At 36.8% G+C, this 17,538-nt stretch overlaps 1 protein-coding gene across 4 annotated transcripts in view; it reads left to right on the top strand.

Moving 5' to 3' along the window:
* The window catches only part of lsamp (limbic system associated membrane protein), a 77,762-nt gene that overhangs the window by 57,604 nt on the left and 2,620 nt on the right, over positions 1–17,538 (top strand). For 2 of the 4 annotated variants that reach the window (XM_077722284.1, XM_077722283.1), the window contains 5 exons: positions 3,089–3,214; positions 7,428–7,559; positions 7,900–8,020; positions 11,518–11,666; positions 12,561–13,263. In XM_077722284.1, coding sequence (XP_077578410.1) covers positions 3,089–3,214; positions 7,428–7,559; positions 7,900–8,020; positions 11,518–11,666; positions 12,561–12,658 — 626 coding nt within the window. In that variant the 3' untranslated portion in view covers positions 12,659–13,263. Of the gene's footprint in view, positions 1–3,088; positions 3,215–7,427; positions 7,560–7,899; positions 8,021–11,517; positions 11,667–12,560; positions 13,264–15,611; positions 16,134–17,538 lie in introns of those variants that run through there. The other 2 variants (XM_077722285.1, XM_077722287.1) reach the window with 2 other exon arrangements.

Genomic DNA, 17,538 nt, shown 5'->3' with positions numbered 1-17,538 from the left:
CTCCCCATATAAATTGTTATATGGGATGGGGCCTCAGGGACACTATGTGATTTTTAAAATTGTTATTTTGGAATATTTGCGGCGACCCGGTGGAGATTGGTTTGCTCGTCGGCCTTACAGGTCTAGGTTCTTGGGTTCGAATCCTGGTCACTCCACCAGTGTGGAGTTTGGATGTTCTCCGTGGCCTGTGTGGGCTTTCTCTGAGTACTCCAGTTTCCTCCCCCATTCCAAAAACATGCTTGGTAGCCTGGTTGGAGACTCCAAATTGCCCCTAGGTATGAGTGTGAATGGTTGTCGGTCTAGTCATGCCTGCTCATTGGCTGGCCACCAATTCAGTTGTTTTTTGTTGTTGTTTTTTTTAAATAAATTAGTTCCCTGTCCCCTGCGGTTTTAGTATGCTCCAGCAACCCCCGCGACCCTTGTGAAGAGAAGCAGTAAGGACAATGAATGGTTGTTTTTCCATTATAAGATAATTATTTAATTGCCGTTCTTGTTTCTTATAGTCTTTGTTTATATTTTGGCCCAAATGTATTTAATGCAATTCAGCTCGGCACTAAAATTTTCATGTTGTTTAATTTTGGGTTGCATTTTTACAATTAAAATAGATTTTTTTTTTACCAATAAAGCATTACAAGGCATCCATAATGCAATAACATATGTATTAAGGCTCGCTTGAAAAGTAAGCACTTGCTTGGTTTGTAATTAAAATGACGATAATGGTGTAGTAACTGGCAAGTGCAACTGTATTTATGAGTCCTCTGGGAAGAAGTTCCACACGGATTGTTCTCTTGTCTTTGACCCCACATAATAAAACTCTAGAGTTTTAATGAAAGCAGCAATTCACAATACCCCTTTTTTCCTCCACGGGGATAGATCGAATTGCTGGAAAATAAAACTTCAATCCCCTTGAATCTTCTTTATACCCCCTAAAAGTGTTTCTCATGCATTTAAATGGGACCATTCTATTGACACATGACAACACAAGTAATGACGATCACTGCAGGTCATCCTCTCCAGCCATATCTTAAACCTATCCAAGAAAGCAGTTATCATTACAAGCTGGCTTAATGTTGGTTTAATCTCTGGTACAGATGACTGCTATGTGTTTTCATCGCCATGGTCTTTGTGTAAACTTAACAGTTTCTTTTGACTGCATTTTTTATCCTTCCGCCTGTCTGGTGGATGGACTCCCCTTGGCCATGGGGTTCCTCAACCTTTATAAATCTTTATTAGTCACATAGAGAGGCAGAGTTAAGCCTGACCTCACCTGCAGCTTCTGCAACATATAGGTGTGTGAAATAAAACAGCAAAGGTCAATTCAGTTTGTTGCCGGTTTGGATGTCAAAACCGTAAGCATTGAATATCATTTAAAATTCCAACTCTGCTTTTATGCATCTCATTCAGTTTATTAAAATAGAAGGTTGTGCCCTGTTTTTCTTTGTCTTAGACCTGGATTCTCTGGGGGTCATTTCCTACTTCTAATGCATTGCACTCATATTTTTACGGTTAAAATACTGTTTTAAATTATTCATTTTCCTTAAAGCCAACTATGGGCACCAGACGGTGGATGCACTGAATTGGTTGCTAGCGAATCATAAGGCACGAGGACACGGACAACTTTCACGCTCACACTCATAGGGGCAATTAAGAGTGTTCAACCAACCTAGATTGGATGTTTTTGAGATGTGGGAGGAAACAAAAGTACCCAAACAAAACCCATGAAAGCCAAGTGATTACAGTCCTACTACAGTACACACATTAATCTCCAATTTGAGATTGAACCCTCTATCTCAGAACTGTGAGTGATTACAGTCCTACTACACTACACACATTAATCTCCAATTTGAAATTGAACCCTCTATCTCAGAACTGTGAGACCAACCTGCAAACCTCTAATCTCCCAAAAAAATAATAATAAAAACCTAAAAGCTCTATGATTTGCTAGGCCAAAATAAAATAAAAACTGCTAAGCTTGTAAAGAGATATTTTACATTTATTTTCAGTTTTTTTTTTTTTATTCAGATTATTGGAGTGTTCAAAAAATATTTTTTCCTCTTGATCACTCGGGGAGTAATAAACTTTCCTAACAGGTTTGTTTTCATCTAACCTCTCATTTAATTTGACTTCATGTAACTTCTAATATTGATCATGTTGCTGAACACATGATTTTTTCTGTACTTCTCCAATGCTCAAATAAAGGTCGATATGATGATGCTACTATGGAAAGCGCTCCTAAATTCATTGTGTGATAGTGAGGGAAGCTCTCACAAACCACATTTCTGTTGTTTAAGCTTGTGCTTTGAGCTTTGTTTTCCCAGCTAAACTATGTCAGCTAACGAGCTGGGGAATTCAAACACAACTTGGCTTCACTGGACTATCTTTGTCAATAGAGAACTGCCGAAACACAAGTTGCTTTAATGAGCTTGTTCATAGAAACAGCTATTATTTTGTTCATGGTTCTTTAAAGAATGAACACAATGTATTTGTGTGTTATGGGGAAACAATAATACATTACTAAATGTTTATGTGGGGGTTGGGCGGTTAACATGTCGGCTTTAAAGTTCTGGATTCAAATCCAGGTCAGTCCACGCTGATTCGGTCGCCAGCCAATCGCAGGGCATAGGGAGACAGTCAACCAATCAAACTCACACTCATACCTAGGGGCAATCTAGAGTGTTAAACCAGCCCATCCTGCATGTTTCCGGGATGTGGGAGGAAACCGGAGTACCTGGAGAAAACCCACGCAAACCCGCGAAGAACATGCAAACTCCATACACTGAGAACCCACCTGGGATTGAACTCAAGACCACAGAACCGTGGGGCCAACCAGCCCGTCCTGCGTGTTTCCAAGATGTGGGAGGAAACCGGAATACCCGGAGAAAACCCACGCAAACCAGGGGAGAATATGCAAACTCCACACACTGAGAACCCACCTGGGATTGAACTCTCGACCACAGAACCGTGGGGCCAACACGCTAACCACTCCTTCACCGGCTCGGTGGACGATTTTTAAAACCGAATGTATTTCTCTCCTCTTCATCTATTCATCTATTCATCCGTCCATCTGTATCTGTATTTGCCTTTGCAGTTCCAGCCAACATTTACAAGATGTCAGAAGACATGACTGTGAATGAAGGCAGCAATGTTACACTCAGCTGCTTAGCCAGTGGCAGACCGGAACCACTAATTACCTGGCGGCTCCTCAGTCCCTCAGGTAAAGTAAATTACTTCATCACTTATTATTCCAAGTCTTATTTTGAATGTCTAATCAAGTTGATTATAATATCTTTTAATCATATATAACTAGAATACTGTAAACTACACTATAGAAAGTAACTAAGTTTCACGCATAGTTATATAGTCATTTGGCTTATTTATTGATGTTAAAGAATTTTTCTTTCATTAATCAATTGTGCTGGTGTATTAAAGCTCTGCTACATGTGTGTTTAGTTATGAAAAATACAAAGTAATATGTCTCTATAGAATAGAAATATTGTGCTACAGCAAGGCCATGCCACTTTTGTGTGTATTTTTACGGGCTCAAGGCCTGCCAGATCCTGGTATTGTAGTTCCCGTGAACACTTACTTTGAGCTTTTACTCATCTGTTATCCTTGAACCAATTGTCTGGAAAATTAGTCGCTACTGAAAGTGACTTGCATCATTATACATTTGGAACAGCTGAATAAAGATTGTATCTTTCGGAATGGAGGAAAGACAAGATAACAGTGTTTTAGGGTCCTTAAGTACAGTTTTGCTAGTTCAGACATACTCATAATTATTGAAAAACAACAAAAAAGCATCAATTATTCATCTCTAGTCATATAAACTACAGTGTAGACAAGAAGATTTGTACCCAGTAAAATAGCTTCTGTGTACATGCTGGTAACTTGTAGAGAAATCATTCAAAGAGACTCTCTTTATCATGTTTCTGTCTGCCACTACACTTTTGGCTGCATTTGCGTTAGTAGACTTTAGGTAGCAACGTTTTGCATATCTCAAGACGTTGGCTGCATTCAGATTGCTCCTTGATTAAATGCAGTTGATCTAACCTGCTTTCATCATGTTCCCTGCCTGTTCCAAACCCTATAACTTGGCTGCTAAGCACAAATGTTCTTCCCAAACCCTGAATCGCATAGGACCTGTTCTAGTTACCAATATATATATAACACATTCACAGCTCTGTACGTAAAATTAATAAGGGCAAATCTTGAGTTTAAGAAATATTTGATTTTTTCTATGGTGTCAGGACTTGCATGATAGAGAGCTCTTACCAGACCGGAGATCATCAATAGACATTCTAATAAAAAATGTACAATGAGCACAATAGGCAGTTGGTTTGCGCTGTCACACATTGAACATAATAAGCACAGCAGGGCTTTTATTCTGTACAATATGTTTATTTATTACTTTTTCTGGCTTCTCAGTGAGGCTCACTATTAGTCATGAGTATACACAATCTCAGCACTTTCTATTGCAGTCTCTAAGCATTTTCTCAAGCCTGGAGTCATGAAAATCCTTGCTGTGGCTGGCTGTAGGGCGATATGGTTAAAGAGCTTGGGTGAGACAAAAGGTCACCTGGTGGTCTATTCTTCTCATCCAACAGAGTCAAATTAAGATGAGGTCATGCATAAATAATATAGTAACACCAAGAAAGCTTGGCTTGCAGACAATTAAAACATTATGAGTCTTTCATTGGTAATAAAGTAAGAATCAAGCAACCTAATGTTTAGGCTTTTATCTCCATTCAACTAACATACTGATTTTTTTCATTTGAATTTGGTTGAATTGAATGCTTTTATTGTCATTATACATTTGGGTTGATACCCAGAAAAAGATGATGTTGCCATCTCCAAAATAGAAACAGCCCACTTATTCTTAGAAAATGTCAAGGATTTTTTTTCTATAGCCCATAATCACTGAAAGCTCCTAAAAGCACTTCACAAACAAACCACAGTTAACAAACCGCTAACATTAAAATGTTCAAAAAAATACTCCTTCATTCGTTTTCTGAACTGCTTACCCTCACAAGGGTTGCATTTCTGGATAAACTCTTGAAATTCTGGAGTGGTTAGCAGATTTGCATCTGGTTTCGATCAGAACTGTTATGTCAATAACAAACTCAGTTCCCAAAAGTAGGTTTGAGGTTGGCCGTCATTAGAAAATATTTCGCAATATCGCGTTGACAAGAGATGAAGTAGAAGGGTGGGATGGATACTGATCATATTACTGATCAAACTAAAGTAACAAGGGCCCTCGAAAAGACACAACTGCAACAGTTTATCCAAGAAGACAAAACATAAAGCATTTACATTGACTCCATAAAAGTGGTTTATGTAGAGAGAGATAATAAGATAATGAATGCATACATATACTGTATCTACATACTGAATGGAAGTTCCCGAGGGAATATATGTTCTTTTCATGCAGATACATATAAACAACATAAACATGCACAAACGCAGTCTCATAGTCAAGGTGGATTAAAGTCTTTCTTCACATCCTATTTAAATCAGCTGTTTTACATAAATTAACATTTGAAAAAAAATGTAACATTTCTCACCATGGTAAAAATCTTGCTGATGAAAGATGCATTAGGATATTCAGATGATATAACCCAGCCAATTTAACATTGCTGTTTTGTCTTCACATTTCTTCCACCTACCCCTTCCCCACTATGATGACATCTATTGATTTGGTCGGGTGAGCACATGAACTGTGGACTCTTCGTTCATTTGACCCTCCATCTTGTCTACCGATCATGCACACCGACAAAATGCTATTAGTATCTATCAGCCATTAAGAAGTATAATTCTTCTAGGACTCTAAATCTCCTTTTCACTTGGCATATCCCCATGGACCCTTGGCTTTCTGCCACTTGTAATCTTTGTAAAACGGCCCATGTTAAGATTATAAACTAATTATAATAGATTGCTCGTAGCTTGTCGGGATAGACAACATCACCACTGCGATGATGAATGAATAACAGTAAGATCTAAGTTCAAGCAGACATGGACAATGAGAGGAAAGACAACTATGACATGACAACTGATCATTACTCATAAAATTGGTACTTGAGGCGAGCTGTCTGGGAGGTTTTATCTCCGTTCAATTCACACATGGCAGCTGCTTCGACTGAGGTTACTCAGAAATACATTTGGTCCATAGCCAACTGCATGTGAGCAAGAAGGTTTATTTATGTTGGTTTAGCTATTTCTTGGTATTTTCTTCTTGTACTTCATTCTTTGTATACGTTTTTTTTTTCAAAAGACAACTTTAGTTTGCTCTAAAGTGTTTTGAAAAATTACTTTGTTGGGCAAATAATTCTGAACAAAAAAGAGAGAGAAAAAAGTAAACATTTGTCTCATCTAATATTCTGAACCGCTTCATTAGGGCCGTGGGGGGTGCTGGAGCCTATCCCAGCTGGCTCTGGACCTGAATCAGTGGACAGCCAATTGCAGGACACATTAAGACAGAGAACCATGGGCGATTTTGAGTGTCCAATCAGCCTACCATGCATGTTTTTGGAATGTGGGAGGAAACCGGAGTACCCGGAGCAAACCCACTCAGGTGCCGGAAGACCTGGATTCGAACCCAGTTACCCCGGAGCTGTGAGGCCAACACACTAACCACTTGCCCCACAGGACCGCCCCAGGTTTTACCCCAACTTGAGGAAATGTGATACATCCTTGCCTCAAATTATTTAAGTGAGTCAGCTTTTTCCCACATCAAGATAATTAAGTCCAAGTAATGCAGCAATATGAGTGATGAGCATCTACTTGAAAGTAGCTCTTAGCAGCTCAATTCAGTTGAAATCATCAGAACTCAGTGAACAGAAAGAAAAAAAAATATTCCCTTGATTTTTGTCTACAAATTAAAAACACCCAATTGAACAGTTGCTTGACATGTCATGTTGGCTCTGTGGAATGCACAAAACATACCAAACATCAGTACACACAAAACTATAGTACTCGGAAACACTTCCTTTGAGTCCTCAGCTTAGCTTCATTATACTTAATTAGATAGATCAGACACATATATACTGGGTGACACAAAAAATGGAATCATTTTCAGAACCCGATATAATCAATTGTGATGAATGAAAAATATTTTATTCATAGTAATTGAAAACTTTTTTATGTCCTTTAGATGACTTCCTCCAGTTGTTATTGTATATTGCTGATTCAAAAGCGTATACAAAATTATTCAACATAGATTGACTTGTTTGAATGGGTAAACTCTCTACTAGATATTTTTTTTAGATTTTTGGTGTTTGTACCAAAAATAAAATCAGCACAGATTGTGATTGAATCAAGATTTTCTGTTGGTATTAACATATATTCTGTTCTTCTCAAAGTGTGGTTTAAAGTAGTAAAATGTTATTGAATTTTTCTCATTCATTTTTGCTTCTTATACTCTTTGTTTGCAGCCGAGCCATTAGATGGAGAGGAATACCTGGACATCATGGGTATTATGCGAACGCAAGCAGGTCGCTATGAATGCAAGGCTAGCAATGACGTTGCCACACCTGATGTCAAATACGTCAATGTGATTGTGAATTGTAAGTAATTAAAAACTGCAACAGAAGGATCATTGGAAATATTGAGCAGTATTTTCATTTTATCCCATTTCATATAATGTAGAGTAGAAAAAATTAAGGAAAGAGTTGAGACTCTCAGAATGTAACAAAAGAGTGTCAGGTCCGCATCAACATTTTACATCTCCCCACAGTCCAGTCAATAAAATTCAAATGATTGCTATGAACTTATCTGTGACTCATCCGATGACATGACTTTTACAAACAATAATCATTGTCACCTATAGGTAAGATACTCACTCCCCCTTAGACTCATTAAAGAGATTGCAAATATAACTGATATCAATATCCAGTGATTTTACAGATCCCCCAACAATTAAAAGAAGCCAAAGCTCAGAAGCCCAGCTTGGTCGCACAGCCACACTTCTGTGTGAAGCCACAGCTGTCCCCACCCCAGAATTTGAATGGTTCAGGGATGACAAAAGGTAAGAAATGCAAACACATAACACAAACCTTTATATTTACATTTACACCTCAGGTTATTTCAGAATATTCAATGAACCCAGCAATCTTTTTTTCTATTTTGACTCGTGGAGGATTTGATCAAGCATGAGGCAAACACGCTCACATTTCAAGCTAACAGATTCAGATCAAGAGCCGATGAAGCAACAACATTAATCACTTGACTTCTTTTCTGCCGATCTGGGAAGGTTTGCATTTATAGTGACAATATGACAATGTAAAATTAATTTAAATCTTACATCCTGATTCATGATGATGTGCTTAGCAGAGTCAATTATCCATGACCCAATAGATTAGACTAAAAGATGCAAGTCGCACAAATTCAAACATTTAATTATACCACCAATGATTGCTGACATTTATCACACATACCCCGTTGCAGCAAGTTGGAGGGAAGGACATATTTTTGCATGGCAACACGCTCGTAACATAACATAAACAAATTTAAATGAACTTGGATTACGATGCAGACAGTCAAACATAAATTTAATCTGACCTTACACTAAACTTAATTATAATTTAGTTTTACATTTTGATACCTTTCTTCTCCCGGGTAGGCTCGATTTGCCCGACTTCCACCCTAACTTTCAGATGCAACTTATGGAGGGCTATTTGCTTTCGTCATCCCTTCAAAATATTCCGAAATTATGCACACAAATGTCCTCACAATAGGATAATGCACGACCACTTGCCAAATTGCCCGTGAAGTAGCAAAGCTCCGCCATTCGCACTGTCTAACGAAAAAAAATACTGAAAAAAATGCAATGCTCCGCCCAGTGCTCAAGTAGACATTACACGAGGGAGTTGCGACTAGAAAGACAGTCCCCATGATGTTGTTATGAGCAGCCTCTTGTGTCCACTGTATGCTCATATATCAAAACTTGTCTCGTATCTCAAGATAAACATTCTCTGGAAATTTTACTCGTATCTCAAATTGCTCGTATGTCGGGGCACTCATATGTCGAGCAATCACTGTACTTTGATATTAATGGAGTACATCTAATGTGGAATATATGCCATCATGAAAGAGCTATTTTACAAGACTGTTCTATCCTAATGATTGAACATGACAATGAAATGACTAAATCATTGTTTGAAGAACAGACAATGCTTGACTCCTTTGTGGTAGTACAAATTGTGTGAAGAAAAGCAGATGTTCAAGTGTAATGCAAATCTCAACGATTTTAGGGTAATGACTTCACTAGATAATGACTACTGGGACACACTAGAAGTAACCCAACATTCCCTCCATTTTAATGTACCTCCTTCATCTTGATGCTGTACCCAGTCTACTGCACTAAAATGTTGAAAAAGACAACGCCAAGGATGCTGGGGGAACTGTCACAGATGTTATGGCAGATAAAGTCCTGAAAGTAATTGTCCTATCCCACAGGTGGAAAGAAAGATTTATGGCCATTAAAATTTTTAGACATTATCTGCTGTTGTCAACCTCTAGAGCTAAGTCGCTTTGTACCCAGAAGGGTTTTGGCCTTCTGCCTTTTTATGGTGTATTTTCACTTTTCAACTGATGTTGCATTTCTTCCTCATATTTGTCATTAATTTGCCATAATAGAATTGCCCTATAGGCATATCATTAATCAGTGAATTTTTATCTTGATATAGTTTACTGCTCTGATATGAAAGCCAATGTAGTAGAAGGTTAGTCATTACAATAACAGCTTCACTTTTATGGTTGCCCTCAGACTCAATTTCTTTTTAACAATGGATTGAATGATTTGTCCCCTCATTACGAAAGAGAGGTTGAATTTGGGAAGTTTTCTTTAAACATTTAGCAGCTGAGGAAGAAATGCAGCCAACATCAATGGCGTATTTCCAAGTTTCTGGTGCCTAATTCTAAGAGTTTTCCTTTTGGTTGGCGCACTTTGTCCTTGATAAAGACTTCAATTAACGCATGCTTTAAAGAAGGTTTTGTAGTCCAGTCTATTCTTTTAACTTCACAGGTATAGTATAGTTTTTGCTTTAATTAGAAGTAGCTGAGAAAATATATTTTTAATGTCTTGTTATACAAATGTAGAGTTTCCATTTAATCCTAGAAAATATGTTTTGGACATTGGTTAAATTGGCATAATAATGACAACAATGCATGTTTTAAGGATGCCTAAAACACAAATTTGCAAAGCCAGATCAAAAGAGTTTTTGCCTGTAACTAAGAGGTTCAAAATGAACTCTTTCTTCCCTTGTAACCATGTTTTCAGCACTTATTTTCCAACCAATTTCAACTTCAATACTGTCTGCATTGTCACTTGGAAAGTGTTTCTTGCTAGCATGTTAGAGGAGAAAAAAAAGCTTTAATAAATACAGATAAAATCCAACATTTTGTTTGGAGGATTAGTTCTGTTTGGCATAGGTTGTCGACCAACTAGTCATGGTCGGCACAATCTACTCAGTTTTACTGTTGATACCACAAATTCATTAAACATAACACACTCGATCAAAATAAATTGAAACAATCAATACACAATACATTTTCCGGTGTTCTGCACATATTAATAGTTTGTGATTCTTGGAAGAGGAGTCTGGAAATATGACTAACAAAATGTAAAAGACAAGAACCCACCCTTTTCTGCATTTCTCTTGAAATGAATTAGCAAGTAGTTATTTCCAGAATAAATGCAGTTTATATTTCTGTTGATTTAAAGGTTTTTACTCTTGAGTCTGTTTCTGTGTTATAACATAAACTACACATTTGGCTGCAACACATTTCAAATGTTGATCTCTAATCAGTGGTGAATCTAGCTTTCAACTCTCTGCATTGATGCTATTGTGTGTAGGTCTCAGTATGGCTGCTGTTTTGCATTTTTTATGATGCTATTTCATCATAAAATTAAAACTAGAAGCGGGAGCCTGAAAAGCACACTGAGAATGTTGCGTCTTCATTCTCATACTTTCTCATTCACATTGCACTCGTCATCACACCCCACTTTCAAGGTGCCCCGATGGACCAATCCTTGCCTCGATTCCTTTGCTTTTTTTTTAAATTTAATTTATGGTAATGCGTAATTAAGTGTGTCAGCATAAACTTCTGGCACCCCAACCCATAGTAGCCACACTTGAACAGAATTAAGAGGATGCACCTCAAATGAACCTCCTCTAAGGACTTAATCAGTGCAAGAACCTGGAAGTATGGGACACATTAATTGGGAAGTGTTATTCGGTGGAGTGCATCTGAGAGAGAAGTTTACTCATTAGTATTAAGTACATTCTACTGATTGACCTGTCAAATTGTATCGATTCCTCAAGACTTAAATCGCATTACAAAGTTGACAATTAAAGTGTAAAAAGCTTGGTAGTGTGGTATAATATGAGCACCAGTGTAAAATCACGCTTGTTTTAAAAGAAAATATCAGCATGATAAAGGTGCCGAGTAAAGGAAAAAGATATAAGTATATCTCTGTAATATTTTTTAATCATGTCTTTTAAATGTGTTTTGTGCCTGCAGGCTGTCCAATGACAATGACCTCAATATCCAAGTTCTTGGCACTAGTACCATTCTCATGATTCAAAACGTTGCGGAAGAGGATTATGGGAAATATACTTGTGTGGCCTCAAACCGACTGGGTGTCCAAAATTCCAGTGTCTTTCTCTACAGTGAGTACAGTATAAATTCTCTTTTCTTTCATTGACTCACATAGTAGCATGTTTTAAACTCCCATTGAGATTTAATACAATCTCATTCATAGGTATTAATGAGTCTTTGTGTCATGTTGACATTATGTCGTGATATTTAACACATTGTGCAAAATATGACTGGTAAATATAGAATAAAGTTAGGAGAACGTTTTCCAAGATGATATTTATAACTGGGTCAAAATATTTGTATCTTTAGCGCCACTTAGCGTACAAATACTGTGAGTGCAGATTATAATTTCCACCAAGGCTGTCCTACTTGTAAAAAATCTGTAAAACCATGTCCTAATTTTCAAAAAGGTCATAATAATTTATTTAATAAATGAACAACAATGTAATTGAGGGAATATTTGGCATGGTAAATCTAATATACATGATTTTGTCTTTGCAATATAAACAACAACAACCTCATAATGCTTATTTTCTATTTAAAACTGTAGTTTTATCCAACCAACATGAATTTAATCTTAAAAATTGAAAGCTGGAAATTAAAAAAAAAACATCGATCTGGATGCACGTGTCAATTGGTTAAACTTAATTGAGTTGAAATGGATATAAACGGGAAATTAATTATTAGATAGGTTGTTGCCTACCGTTTAGCTAAAAAAAGATGTTTTTCATTGAAATATCTAAAATATTTAAGCAACAAAAAAAGCATACCATTTTCTTTGTATATATTACTTGGTTTTCATGACATGACCCTGCCCTCGTGCCCCTATAAATGGGTCACATATTGGTACACGTACTACTTTCCAACTATACATGAATGGAGACTGAAGCTCATCCGTAATTAAAATTTTGGGTTTCTTTCTCACTTCCTTTTCTTCCTTTTGCTGTCCCTCTCTGTGTGCATAGGACCTGGAACTGGCCGAGATATCAGCGGCTCAGCCTGCGTATCTAAATCACTGTGGTTCCTACTGGCCTGCATCACTTGCCTTCTCTTCAAGTGTTAAAAGCTCTCCTCTCATTTTCCTCTCACTCGGCCTTTGACTTCCCCATTCACTTTCTTGCCAATTCACCGACATCCTTATAGCTATACCTTCCAAACTCTTTGCATCAATAAGAACACCTCATGTGCTACCAAGCACTGCTTGCAGAAATTACATTACAAGTGTCTGGTTGTGAGTACGATACCAATGACGCAAGGAAAAAAGAAAAAGAAAAAAAAGAAGGACGGAAGAAGCAAACAGTTCTCTTTTGAAGAATCCTGCCCCTCTTTTTAATACGTACGCACTTGGTTTCTGCTGCTGGTTTCGGATTGTTTTTGTACTGTGTCCTCATCATGAGTGGTTGTGTAGTGCGTTAATGACTTTGAATATTTTGCCAAATTTTCCGTGAACAGGTAGAGAAATTAGAGTCATGTAGTTGTAATTTTAGCATTGTTTTTTTTTCTATTTTCTGACCAAATGCACTCCATTCAGAGTAGAAACTCTTTATTTATGGTGATAAATTGCAGTATCCATATTTTATGACCGAAATTGGTTTCAAACCCTATTCCTGGCCTCTTGCTATTAATCAAACCGGCTATTCTCATGAGAATTAGTTTGAATGTAATTGTGTGTATTGTGTGCATATATATAAATATATATATATATATATATATATATATATATATATATATATATATATATATATATATATATATATATATATATATATATATATATATATATATATATATATATATATATATATATATATATATATATATATATATATATATATATATATATATATATATATTTACATACACACACACACACACACAATTACATTCAAACTAATTCTCATGAGAATAGCCAGTTTGATAAATAAAATAAAAAATTAAATTTATACCACATCCTCAAGATACTCATGAGGAAAAAGCTTTGAATAAATATGCAGAGGTGCACAACTATGTAATTCAATGTACCATGATTTGTTTTCCTCTGCAATGAGGCAACCAGAGCAACTTGTTGGAATCTTTCTCTTGGATGAGCATCCAAACTGGTCATTGAGCAGTGGCCTTCACTGGCAGGCAACTTGAACCTGCATATTTCACTCCATGCATTAGACTAAAACACTTGATTTTAGCTCGTGAATTTTCCCGTATGACGCAATGAATGACTATCATAGACGTTTTTCCCTCATCAAAATGTTTATACTGATGTTTTTTTCCTCAATATATGCCATTCAAAAGATAGTCTTCAAGCGTCTGTCAAGTAAAAATTGTCCTTAATGAATAACTTTCTCAACCAGTAAAAGAGAATGCTCCTGATTCCAAAAAAGCATAATAATTTTGCACCAAGACGGACTAATCTGGCTAGTCATATTGCAAGAATTGATCCGATATGATACGGTACAGACCACCAACAACATGAGCGGCCAGTTTACAGGTATTCAAAAAACGTAAAAGGGTTGTTTCCTTTTTTACAAACTATAGATAGCACAATTTACATATGTGGGAATTTAAAAATACCAACAAAACAAAAGAGGTATTCACATCATGATATTCTTAGGAACATAGATAGGTTCTCTATACAAAAACGCAACAATACTTTCAATTTAATGTGTAAATGTATTCTGTTTTCTATTTATTTTACTGGATCTCAGTCAGCTCAGGCAACCCGGATGCTGTTTCCACTGTTGGGACAAATCAAATCAAAGTACTGTTCTGTAAAAAAAAACTGTATTTACACTGATTTGATAACTGAGTGTGCACAGCAGTATGCTATGGGTTTAATTTTATGATATTGGATTACTATACAAAAATATTTAAATCAAAGTTTTCAAAAGTGAGCATCAGCATCGCATACATTTTTGTTTACTTATGAGCACGAATCTAACCTCTGTTTAATCAAATTCATATTTGCTAACTCTTTATTGTGATTGTGACTTTCTAAAAGTGTGCTTAATTTACAATGCTTGGTGGATATGCACATATTGCAAGATTTCTCAGCCTTGCTTTGTGTGATAAAAACTATATTTAACCACAACTTAATAATTAGAAAACAAAATAAGTGATTGTGAATAATGAGACCAAAGAATAAGAGAAATTTCAATGTGGATTTTTTTTTGCATTGAAAAAAAATAATCTTACACAACCCAATCTGACATCCTTTTACAAATCATCCCTCAATCTAACCAACACCCAAAGTGCCACCCTAGCATATTAGCAAGATTAATCAACTAACCTCATTTTAATAACTACTTGTGCAACCCTATGAACGATATAATATTAACATAAACAGTGGGGGTAACATCTTATTTTACACAATTTGCATAGTGGTGCAAAATTACACTGTATCATACTGAGAGTTGATTATAATATTTAATGGTTGTGATGGGCTACCTCATCTAGTTGCATGGCATAATCAAAATTTTAGACAATTCTCAGTACGATATAGGAACCTCCCACAGCACTAAAAACCAAATTATGATAATAAACATAAACATATATTGCTACTGTATATTACAACATACATATTTATGTATACCTTTTTAGTATGTATTCAGAAAATACCACTCTGACAGTATCAATCGAAATTGATTATTCCATTTTTTTGTTGTTGTGAAGGCATATTATTTGTTACAGATCTCGTTTGACTTCATAAAAAGCGGAAAAATATGGCTGGTTAATTGTTGTTTCATCGTCCAATTGACAAAAATGACGAGATCGTCTTTTATGGGCAAATACATATACTGTTGATGTATCTTTTTGTACCACAAAAGACAATAAATATTCTTTACGGAAACTACATATAGTATATCTTCAAATAGGTTACTTTTATAAGCATCGAACCATTAAAATGAGGACGTTAACTGAGCCAAAAGATACAATGACATTCTCAATCCATCTATTTTTAACGGCGCTCTTTGTAGGCCGAGAAAGTCCGTGAAATACCTCATCGACTCATCCATCCTTAGATGTTCCTTCAAACATGGATGTTGAATGGTGTCCATGCTGCTGAAAAGCTGCCAATCATTACCTAGTGTTTTATACGAGGCATTTCACAACAAAGGTTGGTGTGAAAATCCTTTGCAATTGTTTCATTCTCGACTCTCTTTGTGTATGCAACGTGATGTTTCTACAGTAGAATGTTGTGTATTCAGCAGAGCCTATGAGTACAAGAATTCAATCTGAAAATGTGACAAGAGTATTTGTACTTGGGGTTAAAATCAAGAATTAAGGAACAGATATGGCCCATTTTCTTCTCTTTTAACTTTACAATGGCATTATGTCATTGTGGTTTCTTTGAAAAAAAATGTAACAAAGGTGAATGAGAATACCTATGTTCATATAAGAGAATTAAAGTATGAAATCATTGCTATGTATTTGAATGTGACTTGCGATGTTGTGTAACTCTTGGGGGTGGACACATAGGACCATAAATGGAACTGCTGTGTTTACCAAGTAACATGCTAATAAAAGAATTATATGTATTGGTACTTTCTCTCTGACAGATATATTTGTCATCAGGGAAAAGCCCTCGTCTTATCCAAAATGTTTCAAACACATTTTAATGTTGTCGGGATGGGAACCTGTTTGAGCATTCGTGCATTGTATATTTAATCTATGAGTGTCCTGTATTAAGTATCCATGTTCGCGTATAGTTTTGGAGCAGTGTACAAAAAGGGTACTCGGACGTTTGGTCGCCCGGATGTTTGGTCGCCGGACATTTGGTCGTCAGACATTTAAAACATGACAGAGAGTTTACTGTTAAAACCAGCTATCAAAATTATATACATGAGAGAGAGTTTAATATCTACATATCCACTGTTGAAACCAGCTCTCAAAATTATATTCACCCGGGCGACCAAACGTCCGGGCGACCAAACGTCCGGGCGACCAAATGTCCGGGCGACCAAACGTCCGGGCGACCAAACGTCCGGGTAGCGTCCGGGCGACCAAACGTCCGGGCGACCAAACGTCCGGGCGACCAAACGTCCGGGCGACCAAACGTCCGGGCGACCAAACGTCCGGGCGACCAAACGTCCGGGTGACCAAACGTCCGGGCGACCAAACGTCCGGGCGACCAAACGTCCGGGCGACCAAACGTCCGGGCGACCAAACGTCCGATCACGGTCTGGGTTTAACATTCTAAATTGCACCTAAGTAAGAATGTGAGCGTGAATGGTTGTCCGTCTCCTTATGCCCTGCGAATGGCTGGCCACCATCTCAAAATTGTGTTTTAATAATTTATTAAAGAGCAATTATTTTAGCTGTATGTTCAATACAGCCATTACTTTTATTTCCAATTAGAACTATATACTTGTTTACTGGACCCTAAGCCTATCCTAGACACTGACCTTGGTTGGGTGCATTGTGAACTGGCTTCCAGGCAATCAATGAAGTGCAATTTATCTCAATTAAATCATTGTTTAAAGAAGGATATTTTTACCACTAAATATTTTAAAGCCACTTGAATGGTCAAATTGTGCAAATTGTAACAGTGGCCTTGGAAGGTTTAAATGAGCTCTTTGGTAGCGATTATATTTTAAACAGGAACTTGGTGTAAAAGAAAAATATTGAACCACAGATATTGATTGTCTTACAAAATGGGGGTTTCTTTTTTCAAAATCCATACGAGCACAAGCCTTCCAAGCCACAAATTGGATGTCATCTCGTCCACGTTGCCACTAGATAGCAGCAAACTTCACAATATCTGGCCAGCACGACTATTGATTTTACGTTTTATATACCCACATTTCTCTCTTTCCAAACCACAAATTCACAAAAACAACCTTTTATAACCACGTTTTGAATGGATGCTGAAAAGAAAATGTTGGTGTCCAGTGAATTAAACCTTAAAATTATATCAAAAACATAGACCAAGTGTGCATGGTAGGGGTT

This window comes from Stigmatopora nigra, chromosome 8, assembly GCF_051989575.1.
Source record: "Stigmatopora nigra isolate UIUO_SnigA chromosome 8, RoL_Snig_1.1, whole genome shotgun sequence".
In the NCBI taxonomy this organism is placed as follows: Eukaryota; Metazoa; Chordata; class Actinopteri; order Syngnathiformes; family Syngnathidae; genus Stigmatopora; species Stigmatopora nigra.
This window is presented reverse-complemented; position numbering and strand designations above follow the sequence as displayed.